Source organism: Xiphophorus hellerii, chromosome 6 (genome assembly GCF_003331165.1).
Source record: "Xiphophorus hellerii strain 12219 chromosome 6, Xiphophorus_hellerii-4.1, whole genome shotgun sequence".
Classification (NCBI taxonomy): domain Eukaryota; kingdom Metazoa; phylum Chordata; class Actinopteri; order Cyprinodontiformes; family Poeciliidae; genus Xiphophorus; species Xiphophorus hellerii.
Window position 1 is genome coordinate 24,554,732 of NC_045677.1, and position 17,854 is coordinate 24,572,585.

General features: G+C 35.7%; 1 protein-coding gene and 1 long non-coding RNA gene across 6 annotated transcripts; both read left to right on the forward strand.

Annotated features, from left to right (window-relative positions):
- The first annotated feature begins 355 nt into the window (after window positions 1-355).
- LOC116722006 (uncharacterized) lies at window positions 356-4,485 on the forward strand. 3 transcript variants are annotated; one of them, XM_032566092.1, is made up of 6 exons: window positions 356-717; window positions 1,777-2,082; window positions 2,362-2,634; window positions 2,870-2,965; window positions 3,652-3,698; window positions 3,888-4,033. In XM_032566092.1, the coding sequence occupies exons 1-6, from the start codon at window positions 657-659 to the stop codon at window positions 3,888-3,890; spliced, it is 786 nt and encodes a 261-aa protein (XP_032421983.1). In that variant the 5' UTR covers window positions 356-656; the 3' UTR covers window positions 3,891-4,033. The 3 variants fall into 3 exon arrangements, with proteins under 3 accessions (XP_032421983.1, XP_032421982.1, XP_032421984.1); XM_032566091.1 differs by lacking the exon at window positions 3,888-4,033 and adding an exon at window positions 4,040-4,485 and having other exon boundaries at window positions 366-717; XM_032566093.1 differs by lacking the exons at window positions 356-717; window positions 3,888-4,033 and adding an exon at window positions 4,040-4,485 and having other exon boundaries at window positions 789-2,082.
- A 1,018-nt stretch (window positions 4,486-5,503) lies between these two features.
- Window positions 5,504-16,219, forward strand: LOC116722012 (uncharacterized). 3 transcript variants are annotated; one of them, XR_004339697.1, is made up of 7 exons: window positions 5,504-6,053; window positions 6,315-6,344; window positions 7,709-8,424; window positions 10,813-10,886; window positions 13,890-14,195; window positions 15,013-15,115; window positions 15,565-16,219. It is a non-coding gene; the product is annotated as an uncharacterized LOC116722012 (long non-coding RNA). The 3 variants fall into 3 exon arrangements; XR_004339696.1 differs by lacking the exon at window positions 6,315-6,344 and having other exon boundaries at window positions 5,524-5,586; window positions 5,850-6,053; XR_004339695.1 differs by lacking the exon at window positions 6,315-6,344.
- The last annotated feature ends 1,635 nt before the right edge of the window (window positions 16,220-17,854 follow it).

Genomic DNA, 17,854 nt, shown 5'->3' on the forward strand with positions numbered 1-17,854 from the left:
ATTTCCCCATATTTGTAATGGAAACTCAGCTATTGTTTGGTTCTGGAGCAGACTAGAAGACCTGAGGCAGGGGTGTCAAACTCCAGTCCTCGAGGGCCGCAGTCCTGCAACCTTTAGATGTGCCTCTGCTGCACCACGCCTGAATAGAATAATTAGATCATTAAGGCTCTGGAGACCTGATCTACACAAGGAGGAGGTCATTAAGCCATTTCATTCCAGTGTTTTGTACCTGTGGCACATCTAAAAACTGCAGGACACCGGCCCTCGAGGCCTGGAGTTTGAGACCCCTGCGTCTAAGTCCTAAAGGTTCGAACTAAATGTCCTTAATTTCTACTAGTAGTTTGGGAAAAGATGAAGCAGTGATCAGAAAGTCCAACATGCATCTTTTATTTTGCTTAATGTGTTTTCATATTTTGGAAGTTCATTGCAGATGTTTGCGCTGTTAAAATCTCCAAAAACAACAATAAGACAGGATGGATGTTTTTCCTTTGTGATCTGTTGTCTTGAAGAAACCTCCTTTTCTCCTGAGATGCTCCTCATGGAAACTGTTTGGAAAAGAAGAGAGTCAAGAAGAACAACAGGTTCGTATATGACCCTGTAAGTTCATATAGGAAGTTATCACTTCCTATATGAATCTTCCTCATGCGATGTGAGAAATGGCGCAGATTCACACACTACTTTTTCATCTGTTTCTAATCTACACACTTCAAATTCAAGGTAAATTCTGTTTTTTCTCTGTTTGTTTTTTACATTTGAAAGTTTTGAGCATTTTCTGTTCGTTCTAAATTAATTAATCCTGTCACAGATCTGGTATATCACCGTAAACGTGTCGATCTCATGAAACAAAAGCAGGAAGGAAGAAGGTTCAGTTCAGTAAGATAAGAAATATTTAAAGATTTAAAATGTCAAACTTTAGTTCACTTTTATTCTCACTGAAACCCTTCCATGTTCACTAATTCACAAACTACAGAAATTAAACTTAAATTACAAAACCTTTCTGTAGAAATTAGAATTACTACCCTATAATCAAGTCAGATGATCTTCTTTTAACTCATTATAATTATTAAAATTATCGCCACAGCGATTTATCGTCATCACTTTGTTTTACTAACTCTGTTCAATTTATTTTATTTATTTATTATTTTTTCTATGAACAATCTCTGACTGTGTTTTAGTCTTGGTTTGGTCAGGTTAGATTGTGAAGTTAGTTTGAACTTTTTATACTTTCAAATGATGGAGAAAAATGACAGAAATTAATACTATGAAGAAAATATGCAAAACTGTCTTCAGGTACAAAACATTCACTGTGTCTGTTTGTATAATATATTACATATGCTTTATTTTTACAAAAAGCCTTGCCTGTTTTAGGTGTAAAAATTAAGAAAAACTTTTAAAAATATCATATGTACTTGTTAAATCCAAAAACTGCACATTACACTTTTGTACATTTGTGCAAAAACAGAATATTTACAAAATATAGAATCTTGTAGAAAGAAAATCAGGAACCCAAACATCGTACTGGGTTTGTTGGGAACAGTGGAAAGTCTAACAGCTGCTGGAAGGAATTACCCATCAGCGACATACAGACAATATTTATTTAAAAAATAACAATGACGCTGACATTATAACTGTATGTAACGTATTAATAAACTCTTTTTTTAGATGAACAATACTGACATTTTAGGAATACACCTCAGTCTGTTCTGTCTAATGTACTTGACAACTTTGTACTGATCTCAGTTTAGTTTGAATTTTATTTTGTTTTTCATTTTTCAGGTTCCTCTGCAGTGACTGATGTATTTGTGAAAACTGGAGATGATTTAATTCTTAATCTCACAGAAGCTGAAATTCCATCAACTCCTCACATTTGCTTATGGCAATTTAAAGATGATATACTGGTAGAGTTTTTGCTTGGTTCCCAACCAAATGTTGTTAACAATCGCTCTGGAAAAGTTGAAGTTATAGAAAAAAGTTACAGTGTGAAATTAAAGGATCTACAGAAGTCACACAGTGGTATTTATACTGCAATGGTAGTATCACCTAAAGAGCAAATACTGGCTCAATACAACGTTACAGTTCAAGGTAAGTTGTTTCATATTTTCATATGTATATTTCTGATCAGTGTATATTATAAATAGTTACATGCGAAGTTGAAACACCAAAAACTGTGACCTACAGCGTGACCTCTCTTTGTTTTTATAACCTTTATTGATAAAAATCCATAGTCATAAACACAACAAGCTAAAATAAAGTGTTGTAAGAATAATTTTGTCCTTTGAATTACATTTCTTGTTGGATTCTGGCCTCTCTTTGCATTTTTTCTAATATTCTAAAACTTCTCAAATCTATTTCCTCCCTCAGATCCAGTGTCTCCAGTTGATCTCACCTTTACCTGCTCATCCAGCTCCTCCTCCTATAACCTGACAGCGACCTGCAGGACAGACGACATCAGCATCACTCTGAGATGTGATTATTTATTCTGCAACCAGGAAGAAGCAGAGAGAAGATCGGTCACCAAATCTGGTTCTTCTCTTCATATCTATCAGTTACAAGAATCAATCGTCTGTAGCCATAGCAACCAGGTCAGCCAGATTGAATCCAAAGTAAAGATTGAGACTCACTGCATTGAACTTGGTAAGATTACATGACAAGAAAATAACATTTTAGTTTTAACCAAGACATAAAACTGATAGAAGATGTTTGTTCACTTATTTTAAAGCAAAGCAATATTGTTTTTAATGTTTAATTGATTAAATTAGAGAACATGAGTTTTTAAAAGCTTATAAATGAAGAACTCCAGTCATTATGTTTAATTTATTTATTTTAAGTTCCTATGTTAACATTTCACATATTTTTGTTCTCTTTACAGCTAAAAAGAGAAACATTACAATTATTAACATCACAAGAATAATCCTGGCTGCATTACTGGTTGTAGTTTTCATCTTAACTGTCGTTATAAGAAAATGTAAGTCTTAGTTTATTTATTTATTTCTATAATATAACAACAGTATAATAATGTAGATTCCAGTTTAAAACAGAAGAAGGATCAGAATAAGTTCCTGATTTGATTTTTGTAACTTTTGTCTAATTTCTAGCCATGGATAATTTACTGATCCTAAAAACAGAAAATGTTTATGCTTTTTAAACGGGATTGCAATGTGATTGACTAAAGAGAATATTTTTTAAAACCTGACTTTAAGTGATCTGAAACACAATAAATGATTGTTTATAATCCATAAGTTGATTTTTAATTAATTAGAAAAAAATTAAGAAGGAAAATCAGAGATGTTAGTTTAAAATTTTTGAAGTTTTCTGAAGATTTAGATCGTCATCCAGGCTCTGTGAGCTTCTTTTATTTTCTGTGTAGGACTCTTAACTCTTTATTTGTTGCAATGTTCTGAATAAACTGGGAGATTCAGTTCTCAATTATTGCTGCTTTAGTTCACAAAGCTGATGCAGAAAATGCATTCACAGTATTTTTATGTAGCTTTTTAAGATCTTATAGTTTGAAACCTGATTATGTTTTTATCCAAATAATAAATTATGTTTTGCTGTTTGTTTTAGAAACAGTCAAGACAAAAAGAGAAATTCTGTATTTTTATTACACATTAATAAAACTCACAACAAACTAAATTTTTCTTTGTTTTCAAGGTAAAAGGAAAACCAAACCAGAGGAAATGATGTACGAGTTTCCAGAGGTGAGCAGCAAGTTTTATCTCTAAAGACAAGCTGGACAATTTGGAGGTTTAAACTAATTAATGTATATTTTGTTATTGAAATAAAGTTTATAATTACAACTCTGCAGAAAAATTACTTGTTACAATTTTTGCACAAAGATTCATTATGTTCAGCAGTCTGCCTCACTTATGTTTTTGTTTCATCATCAGTGAATCTCCATCATGTCTGGTCATCGTGATTCTGCTTCTTTCTGTTGTTCTAAACTCCTAATGCAAACTTAATGTTGCATGAGCTCATAATTACTAACATGTAATGTGAAGTGTGTCTGAATACTGACATGTTTAAACTTCTTTTCATGCAGTGACACCAGGTGAACCAGACAAGCAGAATCCTGTAGCAGGTTCTGCAGACGGGTCGTTCTGACTCATGAAGTTTCTAACATCGGAGGGACTGGAAACACCTCCGAACAAACGGAGGAAACCTGTTCACTGTCTCATAAATATAAATATGATGCTTTTGTAAAACTGTAAATATGCTTTGTGACAAAGAGGATCCATGATGTCCAAGTTAAAATATCTAACAAGTTTGAGCATCATGAATGTTAAACATGGATTCCCAGTGACATCTGCTGGGTGAGTAGAGAAATTACTGAGGAAATACAAGATTATTATTAATCCCAACAACCCAACAAAATATTTAATTTGTTTTCATGTCTTTTAATGTTTTCTATTCTTATCTATCCTTTGTGTTGTTGATAAGGTGATTTTCATGTTTCTCCATGCAGAAAATAAAATATAATTGACAGATGCTTAATTGTTCTGCTTGTGAGATTTACACAGTGATCTAGACGAGAAACAAAATAACGCATGGAAATATTTTTAGCGGATTCAGGAAGCTTTTTGTGACGAATAGATCTTTGAAACAGAAGGAAATGACTGGCGACCTGTCCAGGGTGACCCCGCTTCTCTCACCCATTGACCTCTGGAGATATTGGCACCAGCACCCCTCACGGTTCTGTAGAGACAAACGTGTTGGATGGATGGATGGATGGATGGATGGAAATGACTCGTTTGACTCAAACATACAACATTGATCCAATTACATCTCTCCAAGAACCGGATGATTGTGTGATGGTTGATCCACCGTCAATCGTTGACCTTAACTTTAACTTCAACCTTTTTGACCATAATTCAGCGTTGAATTAGCATCGCTTGCTATCTGGGAAGTCCGACCAAACACTCACATTGAAATAATAATAATAATACATTTTATTTACAAAGCACTTTTCATGACATTCAAAGATCCTGATGCATAAATAAGGATTAGAAACAACAACAAGCAATCAGACAAATATTAGATATTAAAAGCAATGATTTCTGTTATTAATTCTAACTGTTTTCTAAAACTGTACAATTCTTCTTACATTTAAATTTCCTCATGGAAAAATTACTCATGGAATGCTGGGTATTCGGTGCAGTCTTTTCGCTTTGTACCGCCAACAGGCAAATTAGAACGACTGAATGACTGAATGACTAAAGAGAAGAGGCATCACGTCTCTTTCACAGACGTATTACAAAATCACTGTTATTGTCACTGTTATGTGGTTTTAGGTCTCACTTTAATTTCTTGTCCATTTACAAACAGAACATTTTCTAAACTGGCTCAGAGCAGACAACACTTTTCCTCAAAGAGAGATAAAATGTGAAGTAAGATGCCAGACATTTTTAAAATCTTTAACTTCATTGCTTGTTTGATCTAAACTTAAAGTGAACATTTGCTTTTAAATCCTTCCTCTACACATTTAAATCAATCTGCCCTGGTCCATATAAAGCACAACTGCAATGCCTTGGTCTGAATTCCTTGGTTTTGTAATTCCAGAAGAAGTGGCGGCATAGTTACCTTGAAAAAGTAACTTAGTTACTTTACTGATTTATTTATTTATTTGAAAGTAACGAAGTTAGATTATAAGCTACGTTATTAGTTATTTTCAGCAGTTGCCAACAACCACCTGGATAGTTGAAAGTAACTTGTAATATGAATTGCTAGTAAAAAAGGTTAATAAATATTAATTTATAATAGTTAGAATGAGCTTAAAAACAATGTAAATACAGTAAAAAGTTGTTGAAAAGTTATAATTTTCATGTATTAATGTTTGTCTCGTTTTGTTCAAGGAAATTGCGATCTGTAAATCAGCAATCGGCTAGTAAGCCTCTTCTGGCATCGATTAGTAAAGCCTCCATCCTCCACTGAGGTATTTTCGCGCCTTTTTTATTTGCACTTCCTGTTCTTGCCATGCTGATCACAAAGAGACAGCGAGGGATCCTGGAGAATTAGGAGGGAAATTTAAAATAATCGCCACTGGAAAACAGAATGAGGTATAAAACCTAAGCATATTCATACTATAAATATGCATAAGTATGTTTTGTAATAAAAAATATGTTTTTTTATTCAATGATTGGTTTATTTGTTCATATTTAAAGTTTTGCTGAACACTTTTGTTAACATTAATCTGTTTTATTTTATTTAAAAGAAATGTAATACATTTTGTTTTATATTTGTGTTAAAGGCTCTCAGTGAACATTTTGTAAATGTATGGGTTAAACTTGACTACAATCCTTCACTTTTCTCCTTTTTAGCTATTTTCACGGTGTCTGCTGCAAGCAAAGGTGAGATAAAACTGTAACCTTTGGGAATAACCAGCGTCTGCAGATACAAGAGAAAAGTAAAAATATATTTATGTAGGACAGAGAAAGATGCAGTAGTAACCTGACTCAGGCTAATGGCTTCCTATCATTATAAAAGCAAATATGCCCTTGTCTACACTACAATACCCTTTAACTTTTAGTTTTATCACTAACCTAGTTTTCTGAAACGGTCTACAGAGTCACATAGATAGAACTTCAACACATAGAAATTTATTACATAGATAGAACTTTAACACATGGATAGCAACTTTAACACAACAGTTGTGTGCTTAAATATTAAATCAGTCAAATCAGTTTTTATCTACTGCGAAATTATATTAAAGTGAAAAGATGTCAAAAGTTTGAATATTTTACCAGTTTTTTTTAAGAAGTTTTATAAATGAGTAGTTTTATCTCCTTTGAGGACATCCATGAAATGAAAATAAGTTTGAAACAATTTTCTTACGCGTTTATTTAAGTGAAATGGCATAAATCAGTGCTAAAGCAAAGCAGGGCTCTGTTAGATAGAATAACAGCGCCATCTGCTGGATTAATAAAGAAATGACCAAATCCAATCCACCTTTATTTATGAAGCACTTTAATTTACCAAAGGGACTAAAGTGCTGTACAGAACAAACAAAAAACATTACAAACGCAATTAGACACTTATACTAATGTCTTTGGACAGGAAGTTAAGTATTACCTTGTTTAATATCTGATGTTTTCATTTTTTTTTTTAGAATATATTTACCGGTATAACCTCATAGGTCAATTTTGGGGGGCTACACAGCATAGCACTGTTGCCTTGAAGCAAGAAGGTCCTGGGTTTGATTCTCAGGGTCTTTCTGCACGGAGTTTGCATGTTCTCCCTGTGAATGCGTAGGTTCTCTCTGGGTTCTCCGGCTTCCTCCCACAGTCCAAAAACATGACTGTCAGGTTAATTGGTCTCTCTAAATTCTCCCTAGGTGTGAGTGTGTTTGTTTGTCTTGTCTGTCTCTGGTTTGCCCTGCGACAGACTGGCGACCTGTCCAGCGTGACCCCGCCTCTCACCCAGAACGTTAGCTAGAGAGGCACCAGCACCTCCCAACCCCACTAGGGTGTTAGAAAATAGATGGATGGAGGTCAGTTTTGTTGCAGCTAAAACAATATCAGTGTTCCTCTTCTCTGCCAGCATCAGAGGTGTGCGGTCTTTAATGGAAACGCTGTAATTGAGAAGTTGTGTTTTTTCTGCTTTAGTGGACTATAGACAAAGATTTACACACATTTGTAATGTAAACGCAGCTAATGTCGTCACTAACAATGACTCATATTTAGAGTTAATCCATCCATTTTCTTTTTATTTCCAGACGTCAAACTGCGGAGATGAAAGGTCCAGGAGTGAAACATCCCCAGATGTTCCTCCTCAACCAGTACTGGAGCGCCACCTGGGGGACAACAGAGGATCCTGAGCCAGGAGGGATGGATGGTACTTGAAGTGGGATCTTGGTCAGATCCAGGGATCTCTTCCCAATGGGACTGGAAAACCTTAACATCAAAGATGAATCCTGATGAGATTCCTGAACTACTTCAGTTTACCTTTCAGTTCAGTTCCTTCTTCAATGCAACAGACTAAACCAGAAGCCCAGTTAGCTCAGACAGAACCTCATCTTACACTAAATGGATTCTCCATTGGGTTAAAGGTCAGGGAAATTTGCTGGCCAGTCAAGAACAGGATCTCCATGGACACTGAACCAGATTTGGTACCTTTGGCGGTGTGGGTCGGTACCAAGTCCTGCTGGAAAATAAAACCAGCATCTTCATACAGTTTGTCAGCAGAGGGAATCGTGAAGCGCTCTAGAATTTTCTGCATAAACTGGACTTCAGGAAACCCAGTGGACCAGAACCAGGAGACAACATGGCACCTCAAGCTTCACTCTGTACTTCAACCAACATGGACGCTGTGCTTCTCCGTTCTTCAGACCCTGACACCCTGATTACAAAATGAAATGCAGAGTTTTCTCTCCTGTGAAGAAAGGACTATGGACCAAACCTCAACAGTTCAGCTCCTTTTCACCTTCACCAGGTAAGACGATTGATGTCTCTGGGTGGCTTAACACAGGGAATGTGAGATTTGTAGCCCTTGTCTAGCACAAAGCTCTCAGGGCTGCAGTTCTTCCTGCTGCAGATGTACACTTCTTCCTTCCACTCAATTTTCTGTCAATATGATTGAATAAAAAACTCTGGGAATGACCAGTTTCTCCAGCAATTACCTTATTTTCACAGTGTTATAATCTTCAGAGACACTAAATTTTGGGTTTTTATTATCTGTAAGTCATAATCATCAAAATTATAATTCTATATAATATGAGTTTCACTTTCTGAAGTGAGAAATAGTGCACTTTTATGCAATATTCAAATTTATTGAGTCATACTTTTATGTCATGGTTCTTCACGATTCTTCAAAACAGCAGGGCAGCAGCCATTAGTTTCTATTATCCCTGAAAACCTGAGATCGGTAGAAACTGTTGGTGTGTTTAAATCAGGACTGAAAGCTATATTTACTGCAGTTCTGCTGTAAAAACAAAGCTGACTGTTTGCAGCTTGTTGTTGCAAACAAAATATATTTAAAGTAATGTGATCACTTAAATGAATGTTACCTTTTTATTGTATTTCCTATTTTTCTGTGAAGCACCCAGAATTTGCTTAATTTGCCTTAACAGCTAAACTACTATTTAAATATTTAAGCCTTGTGTAGTATTTTCCTACCACAATGTGTAGCTGAAACTTCAGCAAAACAACAACAACAAAAATTACAGAATAATAACATGTATTGTTTCCATGTGAAAGGTTTGTTGATCTGATTAATTTGATAAAATTTAACTCTTACATGTAATGAAATAATTTCAGGTAGAAATACATTGTTCAATATTGTTTTATTATAGAATGTAAAGCACTAAAGACTGTTTGGGAAATAAAGTGACATTTACTGTAATTTTAAGAACATTCAAAGTCAGAGATAGACTTTCAATAACAGCTTGGTTTATGTAATCACTTTTAGCAAAGCTGTGTATTTATGACTATTTTAAGCTGAATGTTTTATTACTTGAGATATAAATAATTATTTTTCAAATAAAATAACATCTCTTGGGAAGTTTTAATCTTTACAAGTGGACTGGATTTTTCCTGTGAAATGGGCTCCATGATAACTTCTTAGTAAGAGACAGACAGTGATTCAATAAGATCTGAAGGTATTTTTTAATTGTAAAACAGTAACAACGTTAATTCACTTTTTAATCAAACGTAGTAAATTCACTTTCCCGCCATCTCTACGTCATTCATCACCCATGTCTACGTGACCGTAGACATGGGTGATGAATGACGTATCCAGATGTGTGTGCCATGTATTTGATGCATTACGGAGATAAGTTGGTTTCAGTGTCATTCCTTAGACACTGAAAGTAAAGGACACGTGCAAAGCGTGAATTTAACAAAAAGTTTTTATCTGTAAAAAAAAAAATGCAAATACAAAAATTACGATAAATCAGTTTTACAATATTTTTTTTTCCCAGAAAATACACAGCTTACACGGTCAAAAACTGTATTGCGCCGTGTCTTTGTAATCCGCCCAAATATAAGCAAGTCAATAGTTTTTTTCTAATGCAGCCTTTCAAAATAAAACTAAATTTAACGGTAAAAATGGCCCGAACAAATATCACTCTTCTTAACTAAATATGATAAAATAAACAACAAGCCATCATAAAAATAACTTAAATATTTCCTATTTATGGCTCTAACACTGACCATATCGGTCAAGTCTCCCGTTTCCGCCGGCTGACAGTCAGTGAATAAGTCAGCCGGCGGAAATGAGCCTCATTTCCGCCGGCTCATTCCGGCACAAGTGAGCCGGTGGAGTCTGAGACTTGCTTGACTAACTGTCAGGTAAGGTGGAAAGGCGCTGCTTGAGTAAACGCCGACTTTTCTGTTTTCTCAAGTCCAAAACTTCACGTTTACGACCGCAGTGAAGTTCGTTTCAAGTTGGATACTCGAGCTCCGCGGAGTAAGCGGCGTCTGGCTCAAGGTGGATCCGATTTATGAACGCTGATTTCGGCCAGCAGTTCTGTAAATTCTGCCGGAGGAAAATTCACCCGCAGGCAAGTTAATTTAGGGAAACAAATTTCCGAAACGAACTCATGAGAAACAAATGTAAAATTGTGTCAGTTGGCTTGTGACCAACTGACACAAAAAAGTGGTCATTCATGCTATTACATGAGACACACTATTGTCTATTGAATTCTTAAGTTATATTAACTATTTTAAATAATTGGAATATCAAAAGGTTTGAATTGAGTCTTGGTTAGACAGTAGAAATCAGTGGAACTAGGGAAGCAAATTTTGAACCCAGTGCTGCTATTATCTGTTTTTTCTTTTGTATTTTTGTCTCATCACTCAGACATGTCTTTTAATCTATCAGGTCAGTCGGATTTTTTGGGGTTGAAATGAAACCCATCAACCTACTTCTTCTGCTGTTCTTTGGACAAATTCAAGGTAACAGATGAATTATTTTAATGTATAATTTTTTAAGCTTACACCAACTTAGTCCAGTTTCTGAAATCAGCTGCCAATGACAGTAACTAAATACTTATTTGTTACAGTAAATAACTCGTAACAGACTGAAATGGATCAAAGTAATAAATTAAAAACAGTTTTTGTTTCTATCTAACATAACTCCTTGAAAGTTATGTTACCTGAGACTTTCTGTTTTCATTTACACCCATTTTTTAAAATTAAAACAAAATGTGCTTACTGTTTCATGATTTTAAACACAATTAGTTTTATTCTAGGTCTAAAAAAAACCCAAAATGAGGGCGTTTGAGGTGCCGAGTCCTTAATAATTTCCTTAATTAGAGTCCTTAATTTGATTTCTGAACAAGACTAACAGAAATCAAATCAAATTCAGTATTGTTGTTGTAAATCTTGTTTTTAACACTTTAATAACTTTTGTGTGATGTTGCAGTTACCTAATTTTTCCCTTTGTCAATCCTTTATTGTCCCTTTGTGGGACAATAAAGGATTGATATATCTATTTTGTTTGAGATACTGCAGGATGATATTAAACAGGCTGTTGTTGCTGCTTGAAAAACCTTAAATGTGGCTGAAATAAATCAAGAGTGGCGCCCAAGATGTTAACCAACAGAATCCGGTTAAAGGATTTTCAAAATAAAAGATCCTCCAGACTCAATACATAACACGGAAGTATTTAATTGTTTCTTGCGCAGCCCGGTACCGGTCCGTGGACCAACCCCGGGGTTGGGGACCACTGCTTTAAGGGGCGGAGCTTAGAGCACCGGTGAGCAGCATGCAGACGAAGAAGGGGGGAAAAGGAAAAAAAAAGGAGCTGTAGAGTTTACCGTTTGCAGTTTGTTACGGAGCCCCCTAGGGGACATGGGGAATTTTTTTTCTTTTGCGTTCCCTCGCAAAACTTTTGCGTTACCTCGCAAAACTTTTGCGTTACCTCGCAATACTTTTGCGTTCCCTCGCAAAACTTTTGCGTTACCTCGCAAAACCTTTTGCATTACCTCGCAATACTGTACTGGTCAGTTATGCAGCATAATTGAACACTGTAAGCCTTTCTTACGGTGGGCGCCGTACTTTATGCTTTAATATAAGGTTATGTGAGGTTTTTCCGTGACTGTTAGAATCTTTTTGTGAAATATCTGAAGTTTTATATCTTTCTTTAGGATAGAAAGGCACCACAAACCTACGATATAAACAGAAACTTTCCGTAAGTAGGAAAGAAATAAAAAATACATCCTAATTTGGACTATTTCTGAGTTATTATCGCGGGTAATAAATCATCTGACAGTTTTGATTGTGTCTCTGTTGTGTTCTAGTCTGAATGGTTTAAAGAGCTGCTTTCAGTGCCGCTCCATCTTAGCCTTAACAGACATAAACATGCAGTAAAAAATAAATCAATTTTCAATCAGTGTTTTGCACCAAACAGTTAATAATAATAAACAAGTTTTCACTGAGGCTCTGTAAGAGCCATATGAATGAAATAAGTAATTATTGATATGACAGGAGCAGGAGGCTTTGACACTCAGGTGTGTCGAAGTGGGAGTGACGTCACCAGGTATGAATGGGAAGGATTTGTGTGTATTAAGAAGCGGTGAGCGGGGCGGTCAGTCCTTGCAAAGTTTGGAGCCTGATCATCAAAATGGAATAAATCGATAATTGTGACAGAACAAAGAAAAGGTTTGGAGTTGATTGATACGCGGACAGATGAGATTCCCCGAGTTAATCCAGTGCGGCCCTTTACCATCATTAGTTTGTCGTGTTTTTAATAATAAAAACTTGTTAACAGTAAAAACTGTTTGGTGCAAAACACTGATTGAAAATCGATTTATTTTTTACTGCATGTTTATGTCTGTTAAGGCTAAGATGGAACTGCACTGAAAGCCCTTTAAACCATTCAGATTACGAACACAACAGAGACACAATCAAAACTGTCAGATGATTTATTACCCGCGATAATAACTCAGAAATAGTCCAAATTATAATGTATTTTTATTTCTTTTCTACTTACGGAAAGTTTCTGTTTATATCGTAGGTTTGTGTTGCCTTTCTATCCTAAAGAAATATATAAAACTTTAAATATTTCACAAAAAGATACTAACATTCACGGAAAAACCTCACATAACCTTATATTAAAACAGAAAGTACGGCGCCCACCGTAAGAAAGGCTTGTAGTATTCAATTATGCTGCATAACTGACCAGTACAGTATTGCGAGGGAACGCAAAAGTATTGCGAGGGAACGCAAAAGTATTGCGAGGTAACGCAAAAGGTTTTGCGAGGGAACGCAAAAGTATTGCGAGGGAACGCAAAAGTTTTGCGAGGTAACGCAAAAGGTTTTGCGAGGGAACGCAAAAGTATTGCGAGGGAACGCAATAGTTTTGCGAGGTAACGCAAAAGAAAAAAAATTCCCCATGTCCCCTAGAGGGCTCCGTAGTTTGTGTACTTTAACTTGCTGTTTGCAATTTATTGTCACCTTCTGTTGATGTGTGTGCGTGGAAATGTAAAACCACACAGTTATGTCACATTAAGAAATAAACAGCAAGTGCAAGTTAAACCCACTGGAGTGCGACTCTGCGTTTCTTTGGAGTTCTAACCGGATTCACTACAGTGGTCTGAACATTTTCACTAGCAATTACAATCCCTAACTACTAGTGACAGAAAACAGACATGTACAATTATTGCATTGCTTAAGGCCATTTCTTGCCACCAAGGATGACAAAGTAGTTATTATGTTAAGGGGGAATTAAAAGTTTAAACCGGGTCGGGTTTGTTTACAGAACTTTATTATTAAATCATCATTTCACAGCCAAATCATCATTGTCTCACAATAAAATTTATTTCATGAAGCATTAAAGTTTAACTCAAAAAGCAAAAACAGAAAATTTTTTTCATATGATTTTTTTAAGTCAAGTTAATTTAAGTTAATTTGGTTGTTTTCTGTTTTGCCTAAAATTAATTTGTTGTGTTTCAACAGGTCTCACTGAGATGATCCAAAAGTTTCTTCCAACTGGAAAAGAATCAAATATTAGTTTCCCTGTAGAAAAGCTTCCTAATGATTCTACGGTTTTATGGTTTGATCATTTAAGTAGGACCATAGCAACATATAATTCGTATGGAGAAACTAAATTGGAGCAGCTTTTCGATGGAAAAGTGAAGATTGCTGGACCAACAACGCTGACGTTTCTGAATCCACAGACATCAGACAGTGGATTATATTGTGCAAAGGTGATAGGAGATAAACATAATAATACAGTGATGTGCTTCAACGTCACATTTGCAGGTAGGTTTTTCAACATTTAAGTTATGCACATTGTAAAGAACTGCTTAGAAATGTAAACTCCTTACCTGTAATCTGCAGAACAGGGCTGTTAAAGTTAACGTTGCTTAACGTCTTTAAAGCTTCTCTTGATTTGTTTTTGTTTTTCCCCACAATGTCCATCTGGCTCCATCAGAGCTCTGACAGCATCACACAATTCATAAAACACTGTCTGTCATTGGAACGTGTTGACTTTGTAGCTCTTTTGGAAATTTTCATTGCAATTTCCCCAAAACATTGTATATATACCTGAAGACCTGAATAAGATGCCGACGTTTCCTCTGATGGCTGAATTATGAATATAATCTCATGTATCTGTTTACATCTGACTCTGTCATGATTTTTAATTACTTGTTGCCTGAACAAACTCATTCACATAATTTTAATTTCATTTTTTTATTTAATATTTTTTGACATTAGCTGAATACCAACAAAGATTTGCACGTATTTGTAATGGAAACGCAGCAAACGAGGATTTAAGAGCATTTTGGTTCAATCAGCTGGAAATCATATTGTTGCTTAATAAAGCAGCTTCCTGTTCTCTACCAGAGGTTTACAGATCAAATTAGAACCGAGATGTTAAACTCTAGACATCTCTAAAAGTTTAAATGTGTTTCTGCTTTAGCACAATTAAATCCAATAAGTATGTTATTAGTAGGACCCTGTAGAACTTGCCTGCATCCTGAGGAGATTATTCAGCCTTTGGCATCAAGTTTGTTGGATCAGGACGACAAATCATGTTGAATATATTCTCTTATATTGTCTTATTTTATCTTTTCAGACCAAAATACGGTTTCCACAGTTGCTGTTCCTGCTGTTTCTCTTGCTGTTCTTGCTGTTCTTGCCATCATTGCTGCTGTTGGGTTTGTTGCTGTTTAAAGAAGGTAAGTCCATCTATTTAATGCAACATAAATATTACCTTCTTCTAACCACTTCCAACCTGTGTAGGTTTGATGTTTAAATTGATCAGTTTTTTATGACAGCATCTTAGAACGGATTTGATCTCAGAGATTTTTGGTTCAGCATTTTCAATGTTTTCATGTGTGTTTATAGAAACTAGTCCAGCACCTAAAACAAGGTTTATTTTAAGGTTTTTATGTTTGAATTTTAATTAAACACATAATGTCAGACTAGTAAACAGCTTCATTAGAGGAAATCAGTCATTATTTCACATTTTAAAATCTAAATATTATTAGTCAGTGTATTTTATAACATTAACTAAAGTGGTTTAAATGTGTTGCTTCTCCCTTAGATCTAGAATTGTCCTGATGTAGAAAATCTAGTTAGCAATGCTGCCACTGACTGTTGTTAACTTTAACATTTCTGTTCCCAGAAATGTCAAGACCAGACAGAAGCCGTAGTCTTCTCTGCAAACTCTGGAACAAATTCTCCAATTGTCCAGATTCTTCTGACAACGGAGAAGAATCTGGACAACGGAGATCCTCACAACATCGAGGAAAATGATGGAGATTCACCTGTTTAAAGCTGCAGAGAAAACCACAGACGTCACTCTGTGCTGCACTACAGTCCTCTCTCCACAACTTGTGAACAGCAGAATTAGTTTTCCTGTAACTTCAGGTTACAGGTGGGGTGTTGTGGTGGCGCAGAGAAAACCTAAACTATTGCTTCCTGTGTTGAGGATTTAAATTTGAACGTTTTCCTTTGATGTATGCAACGTGCTAGTTCGACGCTATGAAGCTTACCCGAAACAACCTGCACTGTAGATAACCGTCCTCCACAGCAAATAGATAAGATCCGATCTGAACGCGGCTGCTGTTAATTTTAACGTTAATTTAATATTTGGAAGTGTGGCCAACATGGACTGAACGATTTTGTTCACTTCCTCCTTTCCTATTGCTAAAACTACAGACTACAATTCTAAAACAGTTCAGAAAATCGATGTCTTCATTCACAACGTCTCCTTCTATTCGCTGATTGGCCCTTAGGAAAACCAACTGGAGGGGTTTTTCACAAGCTGAAACTTAGATAGCATTTATTGTCATTGAACAGAATTCAACGAAATTTCCATTGAATTGGAATCTCAAGAAAATATAAATAAAATTCAAGCATGATTTCTAGTCATTTTTTTTTTCAACTTTGGTAACCTGCTAAGGAAAGACAGAAGTTTGTGTAAAACTTGTCTTAAACCAGCTACATTCATGAGTTGGGTCTAAAAAGTTTCATGTAGTATGTTGAACATAGTTTCCCTCTAAAACCATTTGTAGAAGCCTAAATTCAGTTTTTGTTCATTCAGACTTTAGGATAAGTTATGTTCATATTTCTTATTATAATTTGTTTATTTGGATAAAAATGATAAGTAGTTAAATCTATTGCATAGTAATTTACTATTTTTGACTACACTAAAGTTGCCCTGCGACAGACTGGCGACCTGTCCAGGGTGAACCCCGCCTCTCGCCCGGAACGTAGCTGGAGATAGACACCAGCAACCCTCCCGACCCCATTAGGGACAAGGGTGAACAGAAAATGGATGGATGGATGGATGGATGGATGGATGGATGGATGGATGGATGGATGGATGGATGGACCACACTAAAGTCTTGAAAATTTGCATATCTAATTGGAATTAAGGATTTTAGGGTGTGGCTGGGCAGAGTCAGTTGGGCAGTTGGAGTGGAGCCACAGTTTTTTGACCTCACTCGCTTTCTTTTTAAATTTTCTTGTTTCTCTTTATTTTTCGTGGAAAGATAACCTTTGTACTGTTTTTTGTTTATTTCTGAAGTAAACCATTCAACTATATTAAGAGGATCTAGTCCCTTTTTTTGGTTTTGTCGTTTTTGTCATGAAGTGGACTGAATGGGAAAGACTGAGAGCGTCAAGCTTATGGCTTCTTTATTTAGGAAACTACACCATTTATGATTTAAATATTGTCAGGATTAAATGTAAACATTGTGCAAGTTTGAGTTTAGTTAAATAAACATTAAAAAGAATAATCAAAAACAAAATGACAGACATGATCAGAAACAAGGATCAATAAGGTGTAAAGGAGACCGTGCTGGAAGCGAGATTTTATTTGAGCGGAGTCGGTCAGGAAGAAATGGCCAGTCTAGGAGCGAACTGGATGAAACGAAATTTGAGGTTCGGGTTCATTTGATGGCGACAGTTTCGGACCAACCAGACAATCACGACACGGCGCTGTACAGGTGAAGTGCAGCCTTTCTTAGCTCAACTGTTTTGGCTCCATGCTTTTGCAGTGTTCCTGAAGTGCTCAGTCTTTAGTTTTGTGAAGCCATGTCCAGCTCTGTCTTCTTCTTTTGAGTTTTGTTGGCGGTTGACAAACCAACATTTATCACCACTTACTGGACTAGACAAGCTCGGTTCCCCAAGCATTCGGTAAAAATAAATAAAAACGGGTCTAAATTTTGGCATCTAGAAAAATCTTTTTTTTTTCTGTAGTTATGGAAGCCCGTTTCCGCCACTCTGTTAAAAGAGATAAAATAAATTATCTCATAATAATGAGATAGTATCTCATTTTAATGAGTAACTGGTTCATTCCTTTATCTTATCTTTAAATGAGTGCACTATACACCAAGGCAAGTTTTTTAAGCACTTGTGATTTATTTGGGGGGATGTCAAAATAATGGATTGTTCTTTGTTTACAGAAT

What these genes read in the sequence shown, in the direction of transcription:
- LOC116722006 (XM_032566092.1), top strand. Translation starts at nt 657, where the DNA reads ATGGCGCAGATTCACACACTACTTTTTCATCTGTTTCTAATCTACACA. An exon ending in CTACACACTTCAAATTCAAG is followed by an intron (nt 718 to 1,776) that starts GTAAATTCTGTT and finishes TTCATTTTTCAG; the next exon opens with GTTCCTCTGCAGTGACTGAT. An exon ending in AACTGTCGTTATAAGAAAAT is followed by an intron (nt 2,966 to 3,651) that starts GTAAGTCTTAGT and finishes TTTGTTTTCAAG; the next exon opens with GTAAAAGGAAAACCAAACCA.